This window comes from Lagopus muta, chromosome 4, assembly GCF_023343835.1.
Source record: "Lagopus muta isolate bLagMut1 chromosome 4, bLagMut1 primary, whole genome shotgun sequence".
Lineage (NCBI taxonomy): Eukaryota > Metazoa > Chordata > Aves > Galliformes > Phasianidae > Lagopus > Lagopus muta.
In genome coordinates this window covers 40,227,648-40,251,966 of record NC_064436.1, presented here as the reverse complement: position 1 = coordinate 40,251,966, position 24,319 = coordinate 40,227,648, and the positions used below count along the sequence as shown (strand labels likewise).

At 40.2% G+C, this 24,319-nt stretch overlaps 1 protein-coding gene across 6 annotated transcripts in view; it reads left to right on the top strand.

Moving 5' to 3' along the window:
* Positions 1 to 24,319, top strand: part of TSPAN5 (tetraspanin 5) — an 80,252-nt gene that overhangs the window by 37,508 nt on the left and 18,425 nt on the right. For 4 of the 6 annotated variants that reach the window (XM_048941249.1, XM_048941250.1, XM_048941252.1 and 1 more), the window contains one exon: positions 22,007 to 22,057. In XM_048941249.1, the coding sequence (XP_048797206.1) occupies positions 22,007 to 22,057 (51 nt within the window). Of the gene's footprint in view, positions 1 to 16,433; positions 16,616 to 16,696; positions 16,718 to 22,006; positions 22,058 to 24,319 lie in introns of those variants that run through there. The other 2 variants (XM_048941251.1, XM_048941254.1) reach the window with 2 other exon arrangements.

Below are 24,319 nucleotides of genomic sequence, written 5' to 3'. Positions count from 1 at the left end.
TAGTCTTTTAAGAAGGCTTATTTGAGAGGTCAGGAACAAGTCATCCCACTCTATAGGGGTATAAAGCATTTCAGGGAAGGGATGTTTAGCTAAGCAAGGAGATTTGGCGAGCTCAAATGTGAGAAAAGAGCATAGAGGAAACAGAATCAAGGACAAAGTATGTCAAAGCCTCCTTTGGGCACCAGGATGCTACCAGGGAAAGCTAAAGTGCAGCTGAAATGAAAACTGGTTAAGGACATAAAGGCTGGCAGGAAGGGTCTCTACAAGTTTACCAGAATCAAAAGGAATTTCCTAGAAACACGTCCCTGTTGTTGAATAGGGAGGTAGCTTAGCTACGTCTCACCCAGGGAAGGCCAAAGTACTCAATGCATTTTTGGCCTCAGTCTCCCAGGCCTGTGGGCGTACTGATTCAGGCTGGGGAGGAGACTGCCGCCCTTCAGAGAGCAGCAGGCAGGGGCTCATCATAGAAGATGAGATGATTTAGTGTCCTTCTGTTAGAAAGCTTTCATTGATGTCTCATCTAACACCTCCTTGATTAAGTTTCAGCCTAGTGCAGTTTGGGTCATGAATGCAGACCACAGGTTATTCCCTCTTTCTGCAGTGTTTACCAGTTCTCTCTGTCATGTTTTTAAATAAAGATCCTAAGTTGTCTCTTCCTTTTTTTTCTTTTTTTTTTTTTCTTTTTTTTTCTTTTTAGGCCAACAGTCGTTTCTTTGCTTTCTCAGATGCTCCAAGTGATCCATATCTTTGCACAAGTACCTAAAACCCGGTGTAACACCTGGCTGAGCCTTACATGGACTAAATATAGCATAAGGATTACTTTGTTTGGTAGGCTAACTTCATTTATAAGCTCCTGTGAGAAGTGTGGTTCCAGTATGAGCCTCTTATTGTTGACTCATTCAGCTTACAATTTACCGCAGGTGTTTAAACAAAGATTAACAGCAGCAAAAACAAAAAGTGTGACGATATTCTCTCAGTAAAGAAGTGGTGTTTTTATGATGTTAGATCTGCCAGAGAAGCATACTGTTACTGTGTCTAAAATTGCGGAAGTGCTTTGCTTCTGCTCTCCTAGAGCAAGAAAGCTAAGGGAAGTGTGGGCTTCTCCCGAGAAAGGTGTAAATGCTACATATAAATATGGGACTTCAGAATCTGGGCAGGAATTTATTTGCAGTGTGTGTCGTAACAGAGATCAGTCATTTGTGTAATCCTGCGTTGGGTGCTTTTCTGAGGAACTGCCATGTGCCAGATGATGTTAGTGCTGTGCTCCTGCACTTGCCTTCTCTTGCTAGAAAGTAACTCCCTGTACGCTGTCTGCTCTGAATGGATTATTTAATTCTGCCAAGATTTCTGTACTCTGTTAAAAGAAACCTGAAGTCACGTTGTAAGTGCCATAAGGAAACTTGATAAACACTCCCTTTTCCTTCATCCTGGCTGTTAACAAAAATGTTGAATAGGACATAGAACAGGTCCCTGGAAACTTGCCTGTCATAGGCTTCCATTTTGCCAGTGAATTACTCCACGGCCTAGCGTCTTCCTCCTCATCTTTGCTGTCCTGGTGGATTCAGTAAAAATGACCTTCCACAAAGTTGGTTGTAAGGGGGTGTTAATTCAAATTCCTACAAAATGCTCAAGACTAGTCCTGCTGGAGATAATGGGGCCCAGAACAGGTACAAGAGAACTTGTGGGTGGGTACTGCTATAAGAATAGCCCTTTTCATTTCGTATGTTGACATTATTCCAAATAGTTTCAACGGTGCATTGCACAGCTGCAGTGTCTGTGACCTTAGGGAAATTTTTTGATCAAAATGCCATCAGTATCTTGTAAGTACACCTGATGTGCACAATGGAACTTCAGCCCTGGTGCATGAAATGGAAAGAATACTCCTCCTAATAAACCTGTTGGTTTTCATTTTGTAAAGAACACAAAGACAGCTGTCAGATCTTTTATTTCTTTATTTTTCTTGTTATATTTGCCCTTCTCAGATGGAAGGAAATGAGGCTATTACTCATTATTTGATTTGCTTCAGAGCCATTATTGATTTTGAAAATTTGATAAACATCTGAATAAATAGCTGTTCTGTTGTTTTTTTCAAGCGGAGCAAGACTTGGCAGAAGTTTGTCTTTGTGTAGGGCAAACATGATAGAACTGGTCATCAGGAACATAGGTTTTGATTTTTGTGTATTCCGTAAACTAAAAACCTGTATTTGGTTAAAATCCTTTTCTCTTTTTAAACTACTGACTTCTTAAGAATGCCTTGAAGGACTGTAGGGGTTTAAAAAAGGTAGGAATATTTCAGGAGACGCTAGCTTCTGAAGTTAGCAGCCATTTTGGATTTATTGAGAGAAACTTCATTGCTCTCTATATCTGATTTTTTTTTTTTTCTTCTTAATTTAAAATCTACTCAAACCAACAAAAACCTCAGCCCTCAAAAAGAAATCTGAAAGTTACATCAATATTCAAAACTGAAAATGTCCTTTAAATTCTTGAGCTATTGGGACTGTGCACAAACGTTCGGCTGAAATGACAAAGATTTAGTAGCTTCTTCAAGTTGGCGGCTGATATGGAAAACTCTGTGTAGTTTGGTGTTGCAGTCTTCTTTGCTAGCAGCATCAGAAAGTATTGAACAGAACACTGTGTCACTGAATAGCTGATTCATAGGGTGCTGTGTGGCCACTGAATGCTTGTTTGGTGTCTCTGGAGAAGCAGATTAGAGCCAGTTGCTGCCTAAAGGCATGTCAAAACAAGTTTCTGTGCACGGTGGTATTTTTTGTTTAGTTTTAAATAATCTAATGCAGTGAATGCAGCCTGTGGTGCAGATGAAGTGGAAGAAAACTGCTGTCCCAGAGCAGGTTTTGTGCCAAGCCCAATTTGATAATAAAGTTTCTCATTTTCTGAGAACTGGGTGGACATGCAAACCAGATGGAGAATTCTGGAAGTGAAAAAATAAGTAGCTTGTATTGCCTGAGAGAGAAATTAGAAGAAGAAAGAAAATCTGCACAATTTGGGGGTTTACTTTCTTTTGTTTCTGTGCTGTTGCTGGTGTATTTTCACTGTCTTGCCTGGGTCCTGTCTGTGCTCTCAGCTCCTACCACCCCAGAGCTCCCTGATTTTTAGTTCCAATACCTCAAGGGTAAGTTCTCAGTCCAGTCTTCACTTTATGTTACTTGGGCAAGGGCAGGTGCATGCAGCCTGTGACCACCAGGCTTCATGCTGTCGCTTTTTGGGGATCTGCTGTGGTCTTCGTTGTGCTGATCCCAAATGCACTTTAATTAGGACAGGCAAGCAGAGAAAGAATCGGGGTGTGAGTCACGTGAGCCCCCTCTCTGCCGCCTTCTATGTTCTTTGCTTTGCTTTGTTTTTCTTTTCTTTTCTCTGTCCTTTGAGTTTCAGGCTTTTATTAAGAAAAAAGATGCGTCTGGCTTTATCAGACAAGGTAATTACATCTTCTAAAGCATAGCTGTCAGCTGTGACTAAAAGATATCAAAACAGTCTTTAGTGTCCCGATGCTGTTGAAGGTTTGTCAGGTGTAAGCAGTTGATAAGGCTGTTCTGAGGTTTATTTTCTGGTGGCATTTAAGGCAGGCCACTGGAAAAGATGGGCCCCTGCCTTTTGTTTTTGTCTTTCGGTTTGTCTTTTTATCATGCGATAACAGTGCCACTTTCTATCAGCAACATCTGTTTCCCTTCTTCCTTCAGTATTGTCTTTTTGATGTCTCAAAATCTATCAAATGCTGGATTCCCCTCCCCCCTTTGTAATACTGTAAGACTAAAACCAAATGAGTGTTAACAGTGCAGCTATAACGAACCCTTTGCTGCATGCTTTTTCATGTGCTGTTTTCTTTTTCTTGTATGTTCTGTAATAAAAGTGTTAGTGGAAGCGAACCAGCAATAATCTGTTGTAAAACCCCCAATCCAGTCTTGCCGAAGTGAACAATAAGAAACCAGTGTTTCATTAACACTTTGCCCTTGCTGAGCCTGAGAAACTACCTTTTTTTTTTTTTTGCCTACACAATAGAGATGGCATTGTGCTCGACCAGAGGCTTTGAGACCGGCCTTGTTGCAAAGGGCTCAGGCTATTTAGCCGACAAAAGATGGTAGGAAAAAGTGAGCCACGGTGAGGACGTGACCTGTGTGAGGTCTTGTTGCAGGTCAGTGGCAAAACCATGGAGAGGGCTCAGGCACTGGAGCCGCCGTCTGGCTGCCGCTCCACCAGCTGTCACTGCCGGCTGCCGCTTCCCAGGCACTCTTGATATTCAACTTGCAACACAAGCACTGAAGGTCATGCAGCTCGGTGACTTCATTGGGGTGATGCTGTCATTTCTGTTCTTTTAGTTGCATAACATACAGCTTCAGATTTTTTTAGTCTTGTTTCTGAATTTCATAAATTTGAAGCTTAATTTGGAATGAGAAAATGTTAATTTATAGAAGGATCTTACGCCAGGTTATAATGAGCGGATCATTAAGCTGTCATGGTCATTCGTGTCTGTGGGACTTAATAGAGACCTTTAATCAGCAGATTATTGACACTGCATGGCAAACGGTCTGGTGTGTCAATAAAAGTTCATGACCTTAGGGAATACAAATAAAAGTTCTTGATTCAGGTTACTATTGCTAAAAAAGAAAAAGACTTTTATATGTTTTTGCAGTTGTTTTTGTTTTAAGGTCAGTGAAAGGTGAAGAAAACAGTGCCTTGTAGTTGAGACCCAAAGCTTGATATCAGCAACTGTAGAATTGCACTGCTGCCAATATTTAACTTTGCTAAGCATGTTTCCATATGTTGTAATCCTCTTTTTGGTGATTTCATCTTCCATAGTTATTTTAAGTTCCTTTGACATAGTAAGGATTTAAACAGTATGGGAGTAGTTTTTAAGCTTTTTTTTTTTTTTTTTTTAATGGTAGTGAACTGTTGTGCTTATTACGGGTACATTGTAGGATGTGAACCAAAGTTGAATTCTAACTGCATGCATCTTTGCATGCGTAAATCTGAGTAGTTTACACTTGGTAGTATAGGTGGTTTTAGATATTAAAAAAAAAAAAAAAAAATTCCTCATCTATAAATAAAAACAAAATACTTTTTGTTCATCTGCTATCTCTCAACTGAAGGGATGAGAGTGTTGAATTAGGAGAAAAGCAGGACGGAAGTTGGTTGGGATACGTGGCCCAGAACTGAAGGGCACAGCCTCTGTACAGGTGCAAAGAGCAGCGATTGGTTACAGCACCTCTCCTGCATTTTCAGCAGCAGCATCTTGTCCTTATGCAGTTGCCATCCTCTGTGTTTCATACAGTGAAAGTTAATCCAAATGTTTGGGAACAGTTGAATCTCAAACTGAAGAACCTGCTGCATCGGTCCTTGATGTAACTCACCACAACAAGAAAATGAAACCTGATGGGACTGATGGTGCTCATTTGTGTTAAATTCTCTGCTCTAGGATTTATAGCAAAAGAAATTAATCGTTGGTGGAGGTTCATTTTCTATCATGTTGTCTAAAGCTTTCAGGCTACTCTTATTTTGAAGGGAAATATGTTTACAGTTTCTTGGCCTAATCCCCAGTTAACTGGATTTAGTAGATGGATAAAATTTTAATAATGAAAAGGGTTACAAATTAATATCATTAAATAAGACTTTAGAATATTGTGTAAAGCATTCTAAATGCTAAATGGAACGTGGGAATGTGAAACAGATTTACTTTTAGTTCTGTTTTTCATTCAGCCAAGCATAAATCAATTAGAAATAGCACTCCTTGTCTTTTCTTTCATGGCAATTTCACCAGAACCATAGCTGGAACTATTATAAGAGGCCTTGTTAGAGTTAATGGTTTCAGCAATGGAATACAGCAGTGATATATAGCAAAATGTTTAATAAGTGTTAGGTGTTACTTTTAGTAACTTTTAGTAAAAAAAACTTTGGGATTTTTTTTCTGATCTCTAAAATATATTAGGAGATCAGATTACAGTAACTTTTTTTTTTTTTTGCCATAATGGCCCAAGCTCTTGCTCTTAATCCCTTTTTATAGATACTCTGTGGGATTAAAAGTACTCCACATTATACAGTTGTACTGAAATGATGCTTTTTTTTGTAATTTGATCCAGAGATGTACTTTATTTGCTCAGCAGCAATTCAAAGTTGAAAGATTCCCCTTAGTAATTAATTAGATGTTTCTTGAACCCTTTTAATTATTGCCTGGGTTACAGCCTTCCTCTCATGGAACAGAACTGAGCACTTGCTAGGCAATGTCATACAGCAGAAATATGCTTGCTTCCACTGACATAGCTTGTTCAAAGAGTGCTCCCTCAGAAGTGGACTAGGGATAATTTGTCCTGAGTAAAATGCTGATGACTTTGAGTTCACATTCTGTTGGCAAAACTTTACTGCTGTGCAAATGGAGAGCTGATGGAGGTTATGAGGTTGCTTGTGAATAAACATTTTTGGCACTTCTTTTTTTTTGTAGATGTTGGCTCTTGGGGTGAAAGAATTTTACTTCCATAAGGAATTTTTCCTGTGCAAAACATGTAGCCGTAATCTTGTTAATTTAAAGGCATTAAAAATAGCTGTCTTTCTGCAATGTGAATAGTGATGATTTATATAGAAGTGTTTCCTCAATGCCCTTTTATAACGATGTGAGAGGGATGGATGAGGGACTACTGGTTAAACTGTCAAGTATGATAACATGACAGCGTGCAATTTCTAATCTGCAAATTTAGGGTAAAAAATGGCAAGCTGAAATTGTGGCATAACTAAGACAATTAAAAAAAAAAAAAATCTGATTTATAAGAAGGACTGCACTGTATATGAAATCTGGAGGGCATTGACTGCTAAGGCAGAGTACTAAAACCAGCACCTCAGAGAAGGAGGGGTATCCAGGCTATCACTGGGGGACTGGCAGCTGTCTTGGAGGACTTGAAACAACTCATGTTGCCCTGGAACAGCAGCCTGGGTGCCTGTGTGTTGGCAGTCCTGCCACAGGTGTGGGAAAATGGAAGCACGTTATTTCCTGAGGAAAAAGGCCAAGACTCTTGTGCAAGTCTCTCACTGACTGCAGACCATCTCTTCAGCTTTTAAGAACAGATTTTCATTTCTTATGACAAATCTTCATCATTTGTATTAAAATTGCGGGGTGGTGTGTTTTGTTATGAAATGAGACATCTTGCTAGAGAGAATTTACCTGGGTGCTTATCATGCGGCTTATAATGCTGTATGTGATGAGGCTGTGCTAAGAATAGCAGTTGTTTACTGTAATTCCAAGGGGACTTCTTTAGATGGGCAATTTTCAAGTTCACTGAGCATTGGAAAACAAACCGATTTGGGTTTAACTACAGTCTAAATATTAGAAAGGAATCAGACTCACTTTAAAGAAAAAGGAAATGGGAAGGATGGAAAAAATTGAAGTCTGAAGTATGTTTTTTTTTTTTTTTAAAGTTACTGATTATATTTTTTCTTTAGAGTCCAGAAATATTCTGACCAATATGAAAAATTTCATTACGTCAAAAACATGCCAGAGTTTTTTTGGTGTTTGAATTTACTGATATTGCATATTAACAGATAAGGCTGTGTAGGAGCAGAGAAGTTCTGTACGAAGTTTTAAGTGCATGTATGGTTAGTATATATGTATATATCCATATGTGGCTATGTGTCATCTGTGTTGTTGTATTTCCTGTGTAACTCTGCAATAGGGGAACGACTGGGTACTCAGCAAGTCCTTGGCGACAGGATTTGGAAGAGTGAATTAAGTAGAAAGTATATCCCCAAGCTTAAGCTGAGCTCTTAATTGTATTGCTTCTGTCACGTGAGATTGACCCACAGCGTAGCTGTCACACTATTTTGGTACAAACTTCCAGCATTCTCTGTCCTGACTTATGGAAAACCTGCAGAGCTTTAAAAATACATTTTCTTAGTGCAAGCAAGCTATCCAGGAGTTTGAGGTCTTTGATTTTTTTTCCTCTGCAGTTACTGCTGATTCATATGGCAGCAGTAGGAAGAGCACCAGTGTCTCTGTTGAAGCGTATGTTAAAATGATCAGTGAAACTATACTGAGAGAAATCAGTGCATTTAATAAGCGTGTAGAAGTATATTCTTATGACTCAAACTGGATCAAATTATTTCGCATTTAGTGGGAGTCAAGAACTGAGGTAATCTTAAAACTGGTGAAAAGGATGATCCTTGCATGTGATGTTTTCTTTCTTCCTGGAAAAATGTGATCTGTAAGATGCCTTACTTTTCCAAGGAGGTAAGCATTTAACATAAATTAAGCTGATGCAGTCTATGAAATAATACAAAAAAGCAGGAAGCTATTCTGGGAGGTGAAACCCTTTAAGCCGCAAATCTGACTGCTTGTTGTTTAAGGTAACAGAATAGAAGATCTGGGAACTGTGGTAAATGTTCTGATGAAAATTTGGCTTTCAGAAGAAAAGATCTTTAAAAAGGAGATGCAGCAGGTGGCTTCAAATGTAGCGGTAGTATTTTTAGCTTCCTGGATGGCCTCTGAATAATGAGAAGCTTACTGGTTTACCACTTCTCGGTTTAGTTATGTTTGTGTTAATAAATTGGTTCTTTTAAGCTGGCTACAGCAGACGTTAGCAGTGATGATGGGGAGGATTTTCAAAAGCTTCTAGTTGCTCTCAGCTGCCACTGCCGTCAAGAGAGTAAGCCTGGAAAATTATGCCGGGGTTTAATATGTTTGTATATCCTTATCATTGTACATGTTTTGCCTGGAGGACTTATGATTCCAAATTTTTCTACTTTTTGCCCATAATTAAAAAAAAAAAAAAAAATCCAACCTCTTTAGTGTTATTGTGTACCTCTAGATTGCTGATGGATGCAGTGTCTCCTGGGAACAGAGGCTTGACTTAGCCAGCTGCGAAACCCGATCTCTTTTAGTCTCTGAAAGCATTGTAGAGTGTGGGCCTTCTCCTTCTGCTGCTTCTTTCACAGCTCCAGCCTCCGCACGGCCTCACGCCTGATTGTGAGCTCTTTGTTTGTGTGCGTACATGGTGGTGGAGGGGGAGTGCAGGGGCTTGCTTAACAAAATGGGGCTTGTGAGTTCCTCTAGTGCATCGTGGGGGATGTGAGTCTTGCTGGGAGCTGTGTAGGAGAGGCAAGAGTAGGAGCACTCAACAAGGCAGCGATAGACTACACTGACAGTGTAGAAAGCTATGCAATAGATTTGTTGTCCTGCATTGTTATATAAGCATCAGATATATTGACTACAATGATGGGTTAGTGAAATAACCCCTTTCCTTTATTTGGGGTATATCACACAGATTTGCAGCTTTTCCTTCTGCTCTGACTGAGGCAAGAGGTGGTAGTGCAAATTACTGTATTGGCCAAAGGCAAGGCTAAAAGCTGCTGGTGGTATCTCTGTCCTCACACACACTGCTCCCATCTCTCCCTTTTTAATGCCCTGAGGTTGGCTGCTGAAGAGTGTAATAGCTTGATTTAGTGCATCATGGTAAAGGATCTGACATGCCACCCTGCAGTTTCTTGTTCCTTGCCTGTTTGGCAGTGACCAAAATCAAGCGAGGTCACACGAGTGTAACTAGAAGAGCTCATCATTGCCAGAGCTGAGGTTACATTACACTGGGCCCCTTTCATGATGCTGTGTGAATAGGGATCAGTGCTGTACCAAGTATCTTGGAATTAATCTGTAATTTTTATGGAGAGATATGGCACACACAGAGGAAACCTGCTTGAATCTGGAAGCACATTTGGAGCAAGAGGAAAGGTTTGACAACAGATGAGTGAATGGAGGCTTGAATTAATGAGCGTCCAGAGAAGTGTCTTTGTGTCAGTACTCAGTAATTATGGGCCCAGTCCTAGAAAGCCTTCCACATGTTGTTTGTGTGATGAATCAAGCTGGATGAGCTACCACTATTGGAAGGGTCAGATTCAGGCTGGTTATTACCTGAATGCAAAGTCAAATGCTAAACAGAGGAGAATGCTAACATAAGAATGCTGGGATTAGAGAAATAAGGGGGAAGTAAATGTGATGGTCACAGGAGAGGCTTTTGAAAACGTGCTGCTCAATTTTAAAACAAACAAAACCCTGGCACTCTAGAGAGGTAGAAGTGTTGTTCTGCATGCGTTCATGTATTTGCATTAAGAGTGTGCTCACTGGGATGCCTTGTCTTCCTAGCACTGCTTATGTTAAATTATAGTAAATGAACCTGAAGTTTTATGTGAGTAGATCCAGCTACATCCTAAGTGTTATGGGCCCATGTCCAAAAATCTTGAGGGCCGTATTCCATTACTGAGTAGTGATGGAGCATAGTGGGGCCTCATACAGGAGTTGTAAAGCATGCACAAACTTGGCATTGGCAGGGTCCTGTTGTACAATGCTGATGTGACATTTGAAAGAACAGCCTGTAGTCATATAGGGGACTGAAGCCATCCTGGACATTTTTAGTGTTGCTGGATGTTTTAAACTTTTGTAGAGTTAAGGGAATTGAAGGAAACTTACAGAAAGCAATCATATATATTTTTATCTCTGAGATTTTTTTTTTTTTTTCAATTTCGTTAGGCCTTATTTTGCCTTTTTTTCACATCCCATCGCCTTACCAGCTTGCAGATGGATGCATGTAATTCTAAGGCTGTTTTCTGTCATCTTTCCAGGGAGTAAGTTTTCAGCTTATAGCAGATATTTTTGTATCCCTAAAATATATGATGCTGTGTTTGGATCGTTAAATTCCATTCCATCTGCACCTTCCATATGTTCAGCCCTCCACAGTTTGTTTGGGGTCACCTTTCTTCACTATGGGAAGAGAAGGATGTGAAGTATTGGTGAAGGATTCTTGCTGATGGCTCTGCAGCCATGGTGACAGGTTGCCACTGATTGGGCAAACCTTTTCTCTCAGTCCTTCTCCCTGTAGCCTTACACAGATGAACTGCTATGTTTGTGCTGCAGGGTGGGTCCAGACTTGAAGGTCTCCAAATGCTATCTCCAAATGCTTCAGTTCAAGTGAAAAAAATATTTAAAAATATAAAGGTAATAGAAAAGGCAAATAATTTACTCTTTTTGGTTATCGGTATTCCACATCATAACATCATGTAATGCACTGGGGGTTTGACTGCTGATGCTCAAGTTCCGGGTGCCTGTCCAGAGAAGAACTGCATTTCCCCAGGAGGCTTTGCGGTCAGTGAGGAGATATAACTCTGTGCAAGGCCATCTGATGCTCTCTTCTCCGTCTGCTTTTCTTCATCGGCTCAACTGGACTGCACTTCTCACCTTAGCGTTGTGGTGAGGCCTCACCACCTTTCAGACACTCTCTCTCTCTCATTATTTTTTTGCTGATGCTATATTTAGTAAATTAGTTTGTTCCACCTCAGATCGTTGCCGCTGTTTCCCTTTTCTGGAGGCGTGGATCTGCGGATCCTTCTGCCCTGCTGGTCACGGAACTGGGCCGAACCAGCCCGTAAACCGTTGACAACACTCTAAAAAACTTCTTACGTATTTAGTGGCCGAACTAGGACATGGATGAAGATGGAAGCTTTCTGCTCTGAAGTATTCTGAAATGGAAGAGGAATGCCTGAAATGAAAGAGAAACCAAGCAGACTCTTCTGCTGTATTAGCCAAGACACAAGTTCAGCTCTTTTGAAAAGAGATCGATAGGTGAAATTATTGGGAAATAGGAATAAGTTGTTTGATGCTGCTTGTCCTTGCAGTTTCAATTTTTGTTGTTTGCATTTATTTCTTCAGTGTTTGGAAGTGACTTCCAAATATGTTTGCTCTTAAACAAAAGCAGGGCTTCCAGTGCAACTGGAATCATTGCTTAGGGTAAGACTTAAGTTATGTTTTTCTAGATAAGCAAAAACTTCAGTCATGGCTCTAAAATACTAAGCTGTCTTTTCTATGTAGCATTAAGTCAGCACTGTTGTGCCTCAAACTGTTTATTTTTTCTGCTAACTTGGATTCAAATTGCAGTGCAGGCAGGGAGGTGTTGAACTTTGCTTTAGTAGAGATGTATGCTGCACATATTCTCCTTTACATCTGTGCTCAAGTTTTTATGCCAACTCTGCCAGAATACCTTCTTTACCTTGGTATTTTTAGCTGAAATTATTTGTCTTAAGAGCTGAGATGTGTCTCCTTTTCTAGATAGATGTACCACTGGCATAAGCTGTTATTTGCAGTGTGGAGTTACTTCATAAGGAGATGGTGTCTTTTCATACTTGTGCATCTGCTTCAATCGCAGGTTTATTATTGCACGTGTTGCTTCATCTCCTTGTAGCCTTGACTTAAATACTGGGGATGAGAAGCCTGCACTTGGGGTGATCAGGAGGCCTTCAAAGTCCCTCAGTCTGACAGAGGTCTGCTGTTTAGTCAGTTTGTATCCCAGTGCATTGCTATTGTGAAGAATGCCTAAAGGACCACTAGTAAGTGAATTCCATTGGGACTCTTAAAGGCAGAGTTCTCCATAGTCATGTTATCTTTGAACCTGTTGAGCTAAATATAGTGGCTTTTGCTTGGAAGGCTTATGTTGAGAGTCTGTGGATTGCTAAGGTTCCGCTTGAGATTCTGCATGGGACGAATGTTCCATGGGAAATAGATCTACTGTGGTGCCTAATACTAAAAATTAAATGCTTTTTCTTCTCTTCTATAAGAATGCTCAATTAAGCATGGAAAGTTACTCAGGATATATATATTTTTTTCTATGAAGAGGCTGTTTTGTGCTCTTGTATACTTTGTGCCTGGAAATCCTTCTGGGGCAGAGCAGGAAGTAAGAAAATAGCAAAAAAATTATATTTGCTATGGAAGGAGGAATTGCATTCTAGCACTAAATTAAAACCATAAATAAAATGAAGACTTCATTTTTAAGATCATTCTACTGTTTCCAAAGCTTCCTTAAAAAATGATCTTGTGATACTGCCCTCTTCAGTGATGACTATGCAGGTAAAGCAGGGATTGTATGAGCAGCAACTTGGCTTTTACAGACAGGGGTGAAAATGAGGCTGTCTGGTGGGCACGTGAAGACTTGCACATCTTGGTGGTACCAGCACGCCTCCCTGCTCTTGGAAGAGCGGCAGGCTAAGACTGACTGACTGCAGTAGCACAGCTCTGCAGGAGGTAAGGCAGCATCGTTTCCTTTTTATAGCTTTTCTCTTAGCGACTCATCTGTATGTGCTACAGCTGCATTTCTACTTCCCTTAAACAGACTTCGTAATGCTTTCTTTTCCTGATAGGTGTCAGCAGGACAGATTAGCTATTAGCACTTATGCAAGCCAGAAGATTTTACATTAAGCAAAGATAATGCAATCATCAGGAATTAGAGTCTATGGAAATTGTGTCATTTAAAGTGACAAGAAAATGAGGGATAAAATTTGTACTTAATATATGAGCCTTTTATATGACCTACAAGATTATGCTCATACTGTTGGTTGAGCTGAAGTTGTATGAGGGAAAATAGGCTCCAGCATAGTGTGCCAGAAATTTTACAACATAGATCTGTTTTCTCAATGAATTTATTCTTAAAGCAAGCTTAAGGCCCTCAAATTAAGTTGCAGTGGATAGCATGATATACTCTCCAAAACAAGTCCAGCACAAGTGTTAGGAGCAAATCTTCCTCAGACTGCTGTATCGCATGAGGCAACAGCTCTTTGAAGGGGCACCATTAGGGTAGCGAAGAGCATTTTCTTTACACGTTTAGTCAAGCCCCCAGCTCTTCTGTTGAGAATAACAAACAACAGGGGTACTTTTGTCTGGTCTGCAGACTAGACAAAGGGTTAGTGCCTTGTTTCATTTAGGCAAGCAGCTGCTTTTGTTTGCTGCCAAACTGTAGAACTTTTACCTAGGAATAAAACCTTCAGCTCAATAGTGTTCACAGAATCACAGAATCACCCGGGTTGGAAGGGACCCCAAGGATCATGTAGTTCCAACCCCCCTGCCTAGCAGGGCCACCAAACATACACATTCAGATCAGGTTGCCCAGGACCCCGTCCAACCTGGCCTTAAACACGTCCAAGGACGGGGCATCCACAACCTCCCTGGGCAGCCCGTTCCAGGGCCTAACCACTCTCCTAGTAAAGAACTTAAGTGTTGTGACCATTTATCTCCTGTTTGTTCCACATTGCTTTTATTTGAGAAGAAATTGAAATCACAGTTTTGTTTGCTCTGCTCCCAGCCAAGTAATATTATTGATGAAATGACAAATTGTTGCCTACTTCTGTAAATTCTTCTTTCACTGGAAATCTGGAAGCTATCTTTCAGTATAGAAGTATCTAGTAAAGCATTGTTTAATTTTTATATCAAGTAAAAATGTGAATTAATTTGATGGATAACCTTGTGTACTGTGCATCAAGGGTGTGTCCTTCAGATGCTTTGGCTTTAGATATAATAAGAAGCAGTGCATTCCAAGAGAAAATGCTGGGTTAAATTACCTTATTGTCTGGAGCAGAACTTGTCAGAGCTCTGGTCCAGACTGACCAGTGCCCCTGAAACACGTGCTGAGAGATGTACAGAGTCAGGCTTAATGTTTCATCTGAGCTTTTCAGTTCTGGCCGCTTAGAGTGTGCTACATGGGAAATGTGGAGAGTTTGATGGTGGCTAACACTGCCAACCACGTGCTTCTATTGCAAGGGCTACAAGATGCAAAACAATAAATAACTTGACAGAACTTTGTGTATCTGGCTGACTGATAATAATTGTGTGTGGTTATTGGAAATAACTTTTGATACCTGGCTAACTAATGTTTTGGCTTTATTCCTTTTCCCCACATCTCTGAAAAAGAGGGATATACAAGCATGCGTGGACACAGCTGGCGTAACTTTTGAGGTTATGTTTTTGTGTTGTCAGAAGCATTGTTCATCTCTACACACCTGGCCGCAACACTGGCAAGTGAGCAGTTGCTGTGTTGTCAAATAACTCAATAAGCCTACTGCAGTCCCTTTATGTACCTTCTTTGTTCTCAGAAGAGGGTACCAGATACCAGTTGTTATGTAAATGGTGTTGAATATCTTTCTGAGTGGGGGGCTCCTCAAAAAGAGCTAGGAGGGAATATTCGGTGAGGGTAAGAGGCAGTAAAGCTGCTGCTGGAAAAAGCTCAATGTGTTTATAGACTGGCTGTGCATTGACTGTTCACGCAGCATGTGCTCCAGTTTCTGTGTAGTTCCTTCTCAAAGTACACCAAGTGCCAGGTTAAACTGTTCAGCCCAAGTTTACCTGTAAAGCTGGTGCTGTTCACTTAGTGTGCTTGTCTATCCAGAATTGCCCAGGCTTTTCATGTCTCCCTTGTGCTCCACACACGCTGACTTCCTGTTAGTAAATGGATTTCAGTGCAGTTCCTGGAAACGGCCTGGGATGTGGGAATGTGGCTGCTGGGACAGTGGAGCAGGAGATTCCTGCTGTGTGGGCAGCCTGTGCAGCGGAACTCTGGCTGCTGTCTCTGGAGGAATTGCTGAGTGTTGGAAGCATCCTGCTGTGTTGACAAACGTACCTGTTTGTGTTCCCTGGCTCTGCTGCTTACATCAATTTGTTACCAAGGAAAAAGCTAGCTCAGGTCTTTTCTGTTTGCTGTATCAAATGCCTGAATTGGATGTTACAGTTGCTGAAATGAGCATTTGTCTATCTGTTTCACAGAGAGTTTCAGGTATGCTTTGTTTTGTAGTCTTTTTTTTCTCCTTTTAATGGAAAAATAACTCTAGAAAAAATGGTGCGAAGAGTTGTGGCAGGGCTGCACCTAAATACCCTTTTGCTCAGGTGGAAGCAAGCAAACCAGGTGCACGCAGCAACAAGACTGGAACCAGAGGAGTCTCACTGACCTCAGGAGTAGGAAGCTGCAATCCCTCGTCAGCAACCCGTTCACTGCACTGCTCTGAGATGCTCAACTTCAGCCTAGCATGAAGGAAAATGTGCTTTCTTTACCTTGGCTTTTTTTTTCTTATTTGCAGACCAGGATGAAAAGTTACATTTCAGATTTCAGTAGTTGGACCATGCAGAGAGAATAGAGACACAGTATTCAGTTCTCTTATTTTAAGCTTCCAGGCACTTCAGCTCCCTGTGGTTGTTTTAATCCCATACTGTTTTCAAATTTTGCTGCAGCACCACTTCCCGAATTTTGGGGCATTTTTATAAATAGAAAGTGACTTCAGGCAGAGATGCAGAGAAGCTGCAGGGGAGGGGCCTGAGCCAGAGGTGAAGGTGGTACAGATGAGAGAACAAGGCTGGAGAGGAAAAGCAGAAGCAGACCGAACACTTAGCATGGCTCAGAAGGGAGGCTAAGGAAGAGGCCCACACAGAGGTGTATATAGCAGAATTTCTGTCTTCCCACTTAGGAACTGTGCTTGCAGAGACTTACTGTGAGCTTGGAAAGAGTTAAATGTATTTTATCTAGGCTTGAGGGGAATTGTTATTCAAAAGTTGGAGCAGGAGAAATTGGGTCTAATTCATCCTCCTTTTTATGTTTTCCAGTATATCAATTTCTGTGGACAAGAGGAGAGGAACTTCAGTCTTCAGGGACTCTTGCTGCAAGCTGATTGGCAGTACTTACGATTGCACCACCAGAAAGCAATAAAATAAATACATAGAGCAGCTGTAACAGAAAGCAGATGTCTTGCTTTTGCAATTAAAGAACAGGAGAAGGCAATAAGAAAACTAATGGCAAATGGTTGTACAGTTGGGGCAGGAGCAGAGGTACAACTGGCTTACTTTTAAAACGAATTTACCAGAAAATCCTATACTGGGTGTAAATTAGAGATGCACTAACAGCCACAGCACCTTGCACTCAAAATGGAGGTTTGTAGAAGCTTAATTCTTCATTAGAAAATACATTAGAAAAGAATTATACAATTCTTCACGTTAAGAGTCCTGCAGGATAAAACAGATGGCCTGTCTCATTGTTCTCAGATCTGGTTTTCTACTTTGGATGATTCTATAGAATCAATTGTTTGTCTAATTCAGCTGAACAAAAAGAGTGTGAAGACTGGGATTTTTTTTCTTCCTCATATGTGTGATTTATAACAGGTATTACATGAACAGTTATCTGTGAAATGCAGTTTAACATTTTTCTAACAGCATCACATAAAATGGATATAAATCAGACATTTTTTTAGCCGGGCATTTTTTTGGTTGCTATGGACCAAAATGGTAATTAGTCACATTTGCAGCAACTTTGTTCATCTACTGTAGTACATCATATAGTCCTGCTGGTGATATCTCAAGGGGAATAAGAGGTGGGCTTTAAGTGGACACTTTTTTTATAAGCATTGTCATGAACACATAAATGAAAGTGTACATTTTGAGCAGTTTGCCTTTCGTGTGGCCACAATATGTGTTTAGCCACCTGAAAATGAAATGCTGTGCTAGGGTTGGTTTCAGAACAGAAAAAAACACTGGAACCGGAGCATGGGGAAGCAGGAACAAAGAACACTTGTGCTATCTTCCTCCTGTGTAATACTGGTCCTGCTGGAAGCTGTGAGGCTGAGACAAGAGTTAAGAGAGTGTCTTATTTCAGTTGTTAGAAGGAATACCAATAGACATACTTACAGCAGGATGCACGTCAGTGGCATAAACAGAGCAGAAACAAAGTGCACGAATCTTTATTTTAAACTCTGTTTTGGCATCCTTTCTCTGTCAGTACTACCTAAAGCTAAGTAACAATAATGTTTTGTGCTCTGACGGAGTAATTAATCTCCTTTTTGCCCTTGGTTGAAAACCAAGAGGTTGATTTCGTATAAAATACTTTAAAGAAAGCAGTGAGTGTTCTGTCTTTGAAATTTCTACGAGTGCATGTTAACACAGGCTGCTGCGGAGGAAGTGCTTAGGGAAAAATTATTCGTCTGGGATTTTGGGCTCAGTTAAGAACTTGTCAGTGCTGCTTTTGCATATGTGCTTAGTTCAGAAGTGCTCTGTTTTCCTGACTGTGTTTCGGGATGTGAAAAAAACTCTTCATAGTGTCCTGGTCACTTGCTGCATTTATCTGTAAACTACTGTACCTTGCTGTCCCTTGTTGTACTGGCTGGAATCGCACAGGAGGAAATGTTCCTGTGTGAAGAGCCTGCAGGATATTGCCAAGGAAGAAACACAGAACTAGTTGTAGGAATCCTGAGTCTCCTTGCTAACACTACACACAGTTCTTGAAGCATACAGAGCAGATGAGAAATTTGTGTGCTCCCTTAAGTATGTAACTTAATAAAGCAGTTGTTAGGAAGTTCTGTCTCTGAGCTTTCTCAGGTTTGACATGCTTTTTGCTAGTGTGTTTGTATGGTGTGATGAAGGTAGAAAGGCAGCTGTGCTCTAGTTCCTTCTCTCACAACCCTTTAATAACGCATTCACACGTGGACATAACACTGGCTTATGGCACATTAACCAACCTTTTTGCCGCTTGGTCTGCGGTGGTTGTGCTTTTGATTGAAAACTGCTGCCAACTCACTGTGTCAGCTGAAATGAAAAATTTGGTGTATGAAATGTCTGATCGCTCTGCTTAAGCTCATCTTTCTCTGAAGTTGTATCTCATGTTTACATTAGTATTTACCTCAGCATCCTTCAAATGAAATAGTGTTCTGCATAATGCTGTATCCCTAGCAACAAGAAATCGTTTTCTTCCATGCAGCTAAGACTAGGAATAAGATATATGCAGCTTGAAGCACTTATTGATCAGTCCACTTCTGAAAACTGCACATAAACTTTATGAGCAGAGCAGCAGTACAAATATTGCTACATGCTTTAGAAAAGAGAAATTTGAACACATTTATTTGGTGCTTATGGAGTCAAAACCTATGGCTCAAAAAGTGCTATTATGCGAGTCTTTCATAATGCTGTGATACTGTAGAGAAATGCTTTAATGTTCTCTTGCAAACTATTGTTTGGAAAAAAAGACAAACAAGATTTTACAAGCTTTATCCTAGATCTGATGACCATTTACAGTTTGGCTGATTGGTCTTACTAGATATCTGGGGAGAATTAAAGCTGTCTTTCCTGTAATAATGAGGCAAACTTCTACCTCTTGATTACTCATTGGAATAATTTAAAGGGCGTAAATACAATTTTCCAGACTTAATTGAGAAAATACATATTATGCCATTCTCTTCCCATGTGCTTAGGGTGAACAGATTTTCTTTTTGGTTACAAACAAGCAGAATAAGACACTCATGGAGACATATGCTGAAAAATTGCAAGATAAATAGAGTGTGCATCCTGCTTTACCTCTGCTTCTAATAGCAAAAATGCGGAGGGATTTTTGCTAAGCACTTCCTAAAAGCTGCTGAAAAGTTTCTTTTATGATTGCCAAGGAATTTTCAAGTTAATCCTGGGAAGAGGTGTAAGTCTCCTAGCAAGCATCTCTCTTCTGCCAGTGGGGATTACTGAGATTCCTCTGAGCTTCACCCTCCCAGCAGGCTGTTTGCATGAGGGTAAGCATTTCTGGGGAGCGAGTGTAGGGAGTTAGGCCAGCTGTATTTCTTGCTCACTGTTTTGACTCAACTAATGCAAGTAAGTGTAATCCTAAGGAATGAGATGTTCAAGAAACAAAGCATCTACACAAGCATCTTTTCCTGCTTATATTCTCCTCGTAAGCAATGGTTTAAAAACTTACTGAGCCAGAAACTCTGCCAGAGTCACTCTTCGATAGCTGTGGATCCTAAATGAATTTATCTAATTCTGCTTCTGAATGCCTTGAAGTGTTTAGTTTCTACAGCATCCTGTGACAGAACTCATGATTCCATCCTGAACGTTTTCTTCTCCTGATGGGTATTGTCTGTTGTTCCTCTTTCATCAGCTGCTCAAAAGGCAACTGGACAGAGATTTCCATTTTGTAGTATGAAGAGGACAGAGCAGCATATATTTCTTTGAGTCCTCTCAAGAGAATGTTTTCTGGTTTTTGTTAACAGGCTTGCCAGGGGCTTGACAGTATCAGTTTTTTTAGGTGCTCCAGCTTAGCATAGTGCAGTCTCATCTCACTTTACAGTTGAGTGATGAGATCAGTCTGGCTGGAGACCCAAGGAGGCTACAAGTTACCATTTGCAACTCATGAAGTAATGCCTTGTAAGCTTCAACATCTGGTGAATGATAAGGACACTTGACTGGATTACATTTAATACAGCTAGTGGATCTGAGCCAGTCTAACAGCTGATGTTTATGGCTATTAAGTTACATATATATAGGCACTGATCAAATTCTTTCTGGTTTTCCTTGCTTGCTGTGTTCAAAAGTATTTTCAGCTACTCACAAAACGGTGCTTTGTATCTCTAGAAATAAAAATTCACAATTTCCAAGTCCAGTTTTTCTTTTCCCCTCCACTCCTATTCCTTAGTCCTTGGTGCTTTTGGTTGCATAAGAAAGAATGAAAGGAGCCTGTCACTGCAAAATAACTGTGTTAGCCTGAAAGTGATTTGAAAACTTGTGCAGCTTTATCTCACCAAGTTTCAAATAATCACTCGGTCAGAAGGATTACATATTTCTGGCAAGCTGTCCAGCCATGAGGTATTCTTGGTACAGGTAAAATATCCTTTTCTTGCTTATGTGGTTTGTCACAGGAGGCTATACTTTCAAATCCATCTCTTATGTGTTATAGACAATTAAGGCTGTTGAAGTAGCAGACTTTCTTGACCAGCAGTTCTGTTTTTCTATTCAAGAAATTTTTCCATTTATCATGTATTTAATATAGCCAAGCTTGTGACAGTTTCCTGTGAGGAATGCTGGCTTATAGTACTCCTTAAATTCGGAAGCATGACTCTTCAAATCAAAAAAGGAGAGTAGCATAGATGTGCTTCTGGGTGAGCTGGCAGTGTCTTCTTTGCTCGGCAGGCAGTGTACATTTGCAGAATATCTCATATGTGAGAGGTATTTGGGAACTTCAGGGTATTACAATGAGTATATTCCCTTTTGAATTATGCTTTATAGAAATTCTTGGTGTGTGGAGGCTGAAATTGCCATCTAAGTGTATATAAGTGGGAGCCTTGCTTTGAAGTTGTTGAAATCACTTCTGGAAAGAAGTTGATACTTGCACTTCCTCCCACTTCTAGACAAAGAAAAACACTTCTGTCCTGTTTTGCAAAAGAAAAAAATCATTAGGATACTTGACTGTTTATGCAGATATTAAGAGAAAATGTGCTATGTGCCAAAATAAGTCTGTGCACCTCACTGTGTGGAAACCACAAGAAAATACGAGTTTGATGTTTGAGCAATATTCTGTTACGTGTCCTGAAATTAGAGTGCGTATAATTTTGTTTATAGCCAGTACGTAAGTTTTAAAACCAAGGATTAAAGTTGGACAGGTGAATGTTTAGAAACGTGCTTGGACACCCAGAATACATTTGTTTTAAGCATTCTGTATGATGGTACTGTATCATGTCAAATATACAGTGGTGATGTCAGGAGATGGAGTCTGCCTTTTCTGCTTGTTTCAGAGATTCTTGATGTGGGTTTTATACAGAAATCCAGTAGTGTTGAGAGGGGAATGATGCACTTGAATTATTCAGTGGAATAGAAAATACAAGGATGTACAAAACCCTAAAAGCTGTTCCCTTTTCTGTTGTTTGGGAAGATATACTTTTTCGAGTCTCCTTGGTGGAGGAAGGGCATTTTTTTCGTGTCATTTAACAGTTTTCTGTGTTTGTGGGTAACATTGCTTAAGCTGATAGTGTAAGTGTGTTGAGGGCTTTCTTTTAATCCTTTTCTCTTAATGTGTGTGATCTGCAAGAGGTTTGACAACAGTTGTTCTCACAGGTGATGGATAATGCAATGAGAAAATAATTTGTTACTTGACTGTGAAGTTTGGTTTGGGGGTAGTCTGTCAAGTTCAAGAAGTCGTACTTGCATGATGCTGAGAAAGTGATGTTTGTTGTGTCTACTGTTTCTGCATGAAATATCACTGTGCAGTATGCGGAGTCCTCCAGTTCTAATGGTTGAGTTGTAAAATAAAGAAAACACAACTATTCATGTTTTAAAACTCTTAGGAAGCCCCCAAAGTCATGATAAAATTGATTATCCAATACAGGGGATGAGGTAATATGTATGTTTAAAAATAAATTAATCTTTAAATTTATAGTTTCTAGTCTGATATTTTTCTTTTCTTTTTCTCTTTAGTTCCTTGGCATAGCATTTCTTGGGATTGGATTGTGGGCATGGAATGAAAAGGTAAGTTGAATATAGCACCAAACAAACATTTTTCTTTCTGATGAATGCTACACATTTAGTGTGTCCACGCAGTTTCTTCTGAAACAAAATCAAGCTTCTCTGTCAAAAAAATAAAACACAACCTTGGCTAGGTTCTCCTAGGGGAAGATCTGAGGCATTTTTCCCAAGAATACTTTGGCAAGGAATCATGGCTGACACTTGCACATGAAATAACCATTTCAATCCGTACATGCTCAAACAGCAGCACAGATAATAGAATGCTCTACTGAAGGCAGTGTTGGCAGTGTGTCTCCATTGCATGTGTCCCTAGGAATGAGAGGTAGCCTACGTGTCTCAGAAGGCAACTTCTTGAAAGTGAGCCTTCTCAGCTTTGTCTGTGCGTAGCGTGCTTCTTGCTGCTTCTCTTAAGGAAACCAAATGAAATCTGAGGCATAGAAGATAAATTTTAGTTTTTTTTCTTATGCAGAATATAAGGTCGTACACTGGAAATCTTTCTATTTTGAGACTGTAAAGTCAATTGGGAAATAGGAATAAAGGAAGGAAAAGGTGGAGAGAGAGAATTCACTTGTGAACCAAAGCCCGATTTTTAGTTTGCTCGCTACAGAAGTAAGAAAGAAGATAAAGTATCAAAGCATAACATACAAAACAAGTCAGTATGTATTGGGTTACTGAAATACAACTGCTAAAATTAAAGCCAGAATTTCCTTGTTTGTTTAAAAATGAAGAAAAAAAACCACCAACAACAAACCAAAATCCAACCCTGGATGATAACATTGGTGCTATGATATAGTTAAGTGATGTTTTTCTTTTTTGATTGAAAACACTAAGTTAGTGTTTTAAGCTAATATTTACTTCAGGCATAATAACTGGCACTTGCAGCAGAGAAAAACCACATTGGAAACGCTGGAGTTTTGCCACTTAAATTCAGGACAAATTTTGCTGATTTGGAAGTGAGTTATTGACTTAAATGCTAATTGCTCTATGCAAAAACTAACTCTCAGCTTGTAATAGAGTGTTAACTATCTCACACCATATACCTGTTTGTACGTAGAAGCCTGTGTTTAAGTGTGTTACCCATATATTTACCTACCATATGATGCTCATGTTGGAAACCTTGAGTAGGTTTGGAAAGTGGTGCTGTCATTCAGCAGAAATGTACAAACATGTTTAACTGAGTTATCTGAGCATACTCGTGGAGCTTATGATGCCTGTGTCTAAGCCTCAGAGAAGTAATATATTTCAGAGTAGCTTACCAGAAAAGTTCTGAACATTTTTTTGTATAATTACTGTGGTAATACAGATTATTCCTATTTAGAATAAATGAGCAGGTAAAGGGAAAAGAGCTTTTATAGTTTCTGAAGTCTGAAATGCGCTGCCCCTGCAGCCAGAGGTTGTTCTAACAGAAAGGTTGTTGGTTTTTTTTTTTTTTATTGTCTGTATGTGAAACCACCCGCACCTTTCGATTCATAATAGTAAATATCATAAAAAAATCATGTTTTTACTCAAGGTCTATATATCTATTGTCATGTCATGTTAAGCATTTCCTGGGGACAGAAAATGGCCAGGACTTGACTTAGGATCAAGTGCCAGGTAATTGTAGTGCCCATGCAACTGGAGGGGTGAATCAGCTACATCCCATACAGAGTTGTTCTTGCTGCAGCTTGCAATCTGGAGCTGACAGATGAGCAGGTGAAGCCAAACACTTGGAAGGTCTGTAACTTGATTGATGTGGCTGATGTGAATATCAGTTTGCATCATGGTCTGTTGTAATGCAACACTGTAAGACAGGAAAGCAGCTCTGCAGAAAAGGACCTGTGGACTGCAGATTGAACAGAAGCCAGCTGCATGCCTGTGCTGCAGAGGCAGTTCTAGCCAATGATGTTCTGGACTGCATTGGGCAAAGGGTTGCCAGCAAGTGGAGGGACGGGATCCTTTCCCTTTGCTCAGCACTGGTGAGGCTTCAGCTGGAGTGTTGGGTTGAGTTGTGGGCCCCTCAGTAAGCAAGAGATGTGGACATACTAGTAAGTGCCTAGCAAAGGGCCATGAAGATAAGGAACCTTTCCTACAAGGAAAGGTTGAGTGAGCTGGGCCTGTTCAGACTTGAGAAGGCTCAGGTGGTGGGGAATCTGTCTCCCAGAAGGTGTTGGGAGAAAAATGGTGCCATGCTCTTGTCAGTGGTGCTCTATACCAGGGCCTCAACTCTTTCAACTGTTTTTTTGTTTGAACGTTCTGTTATGCTGTGAAGACTGCTGCTGTCCCAAT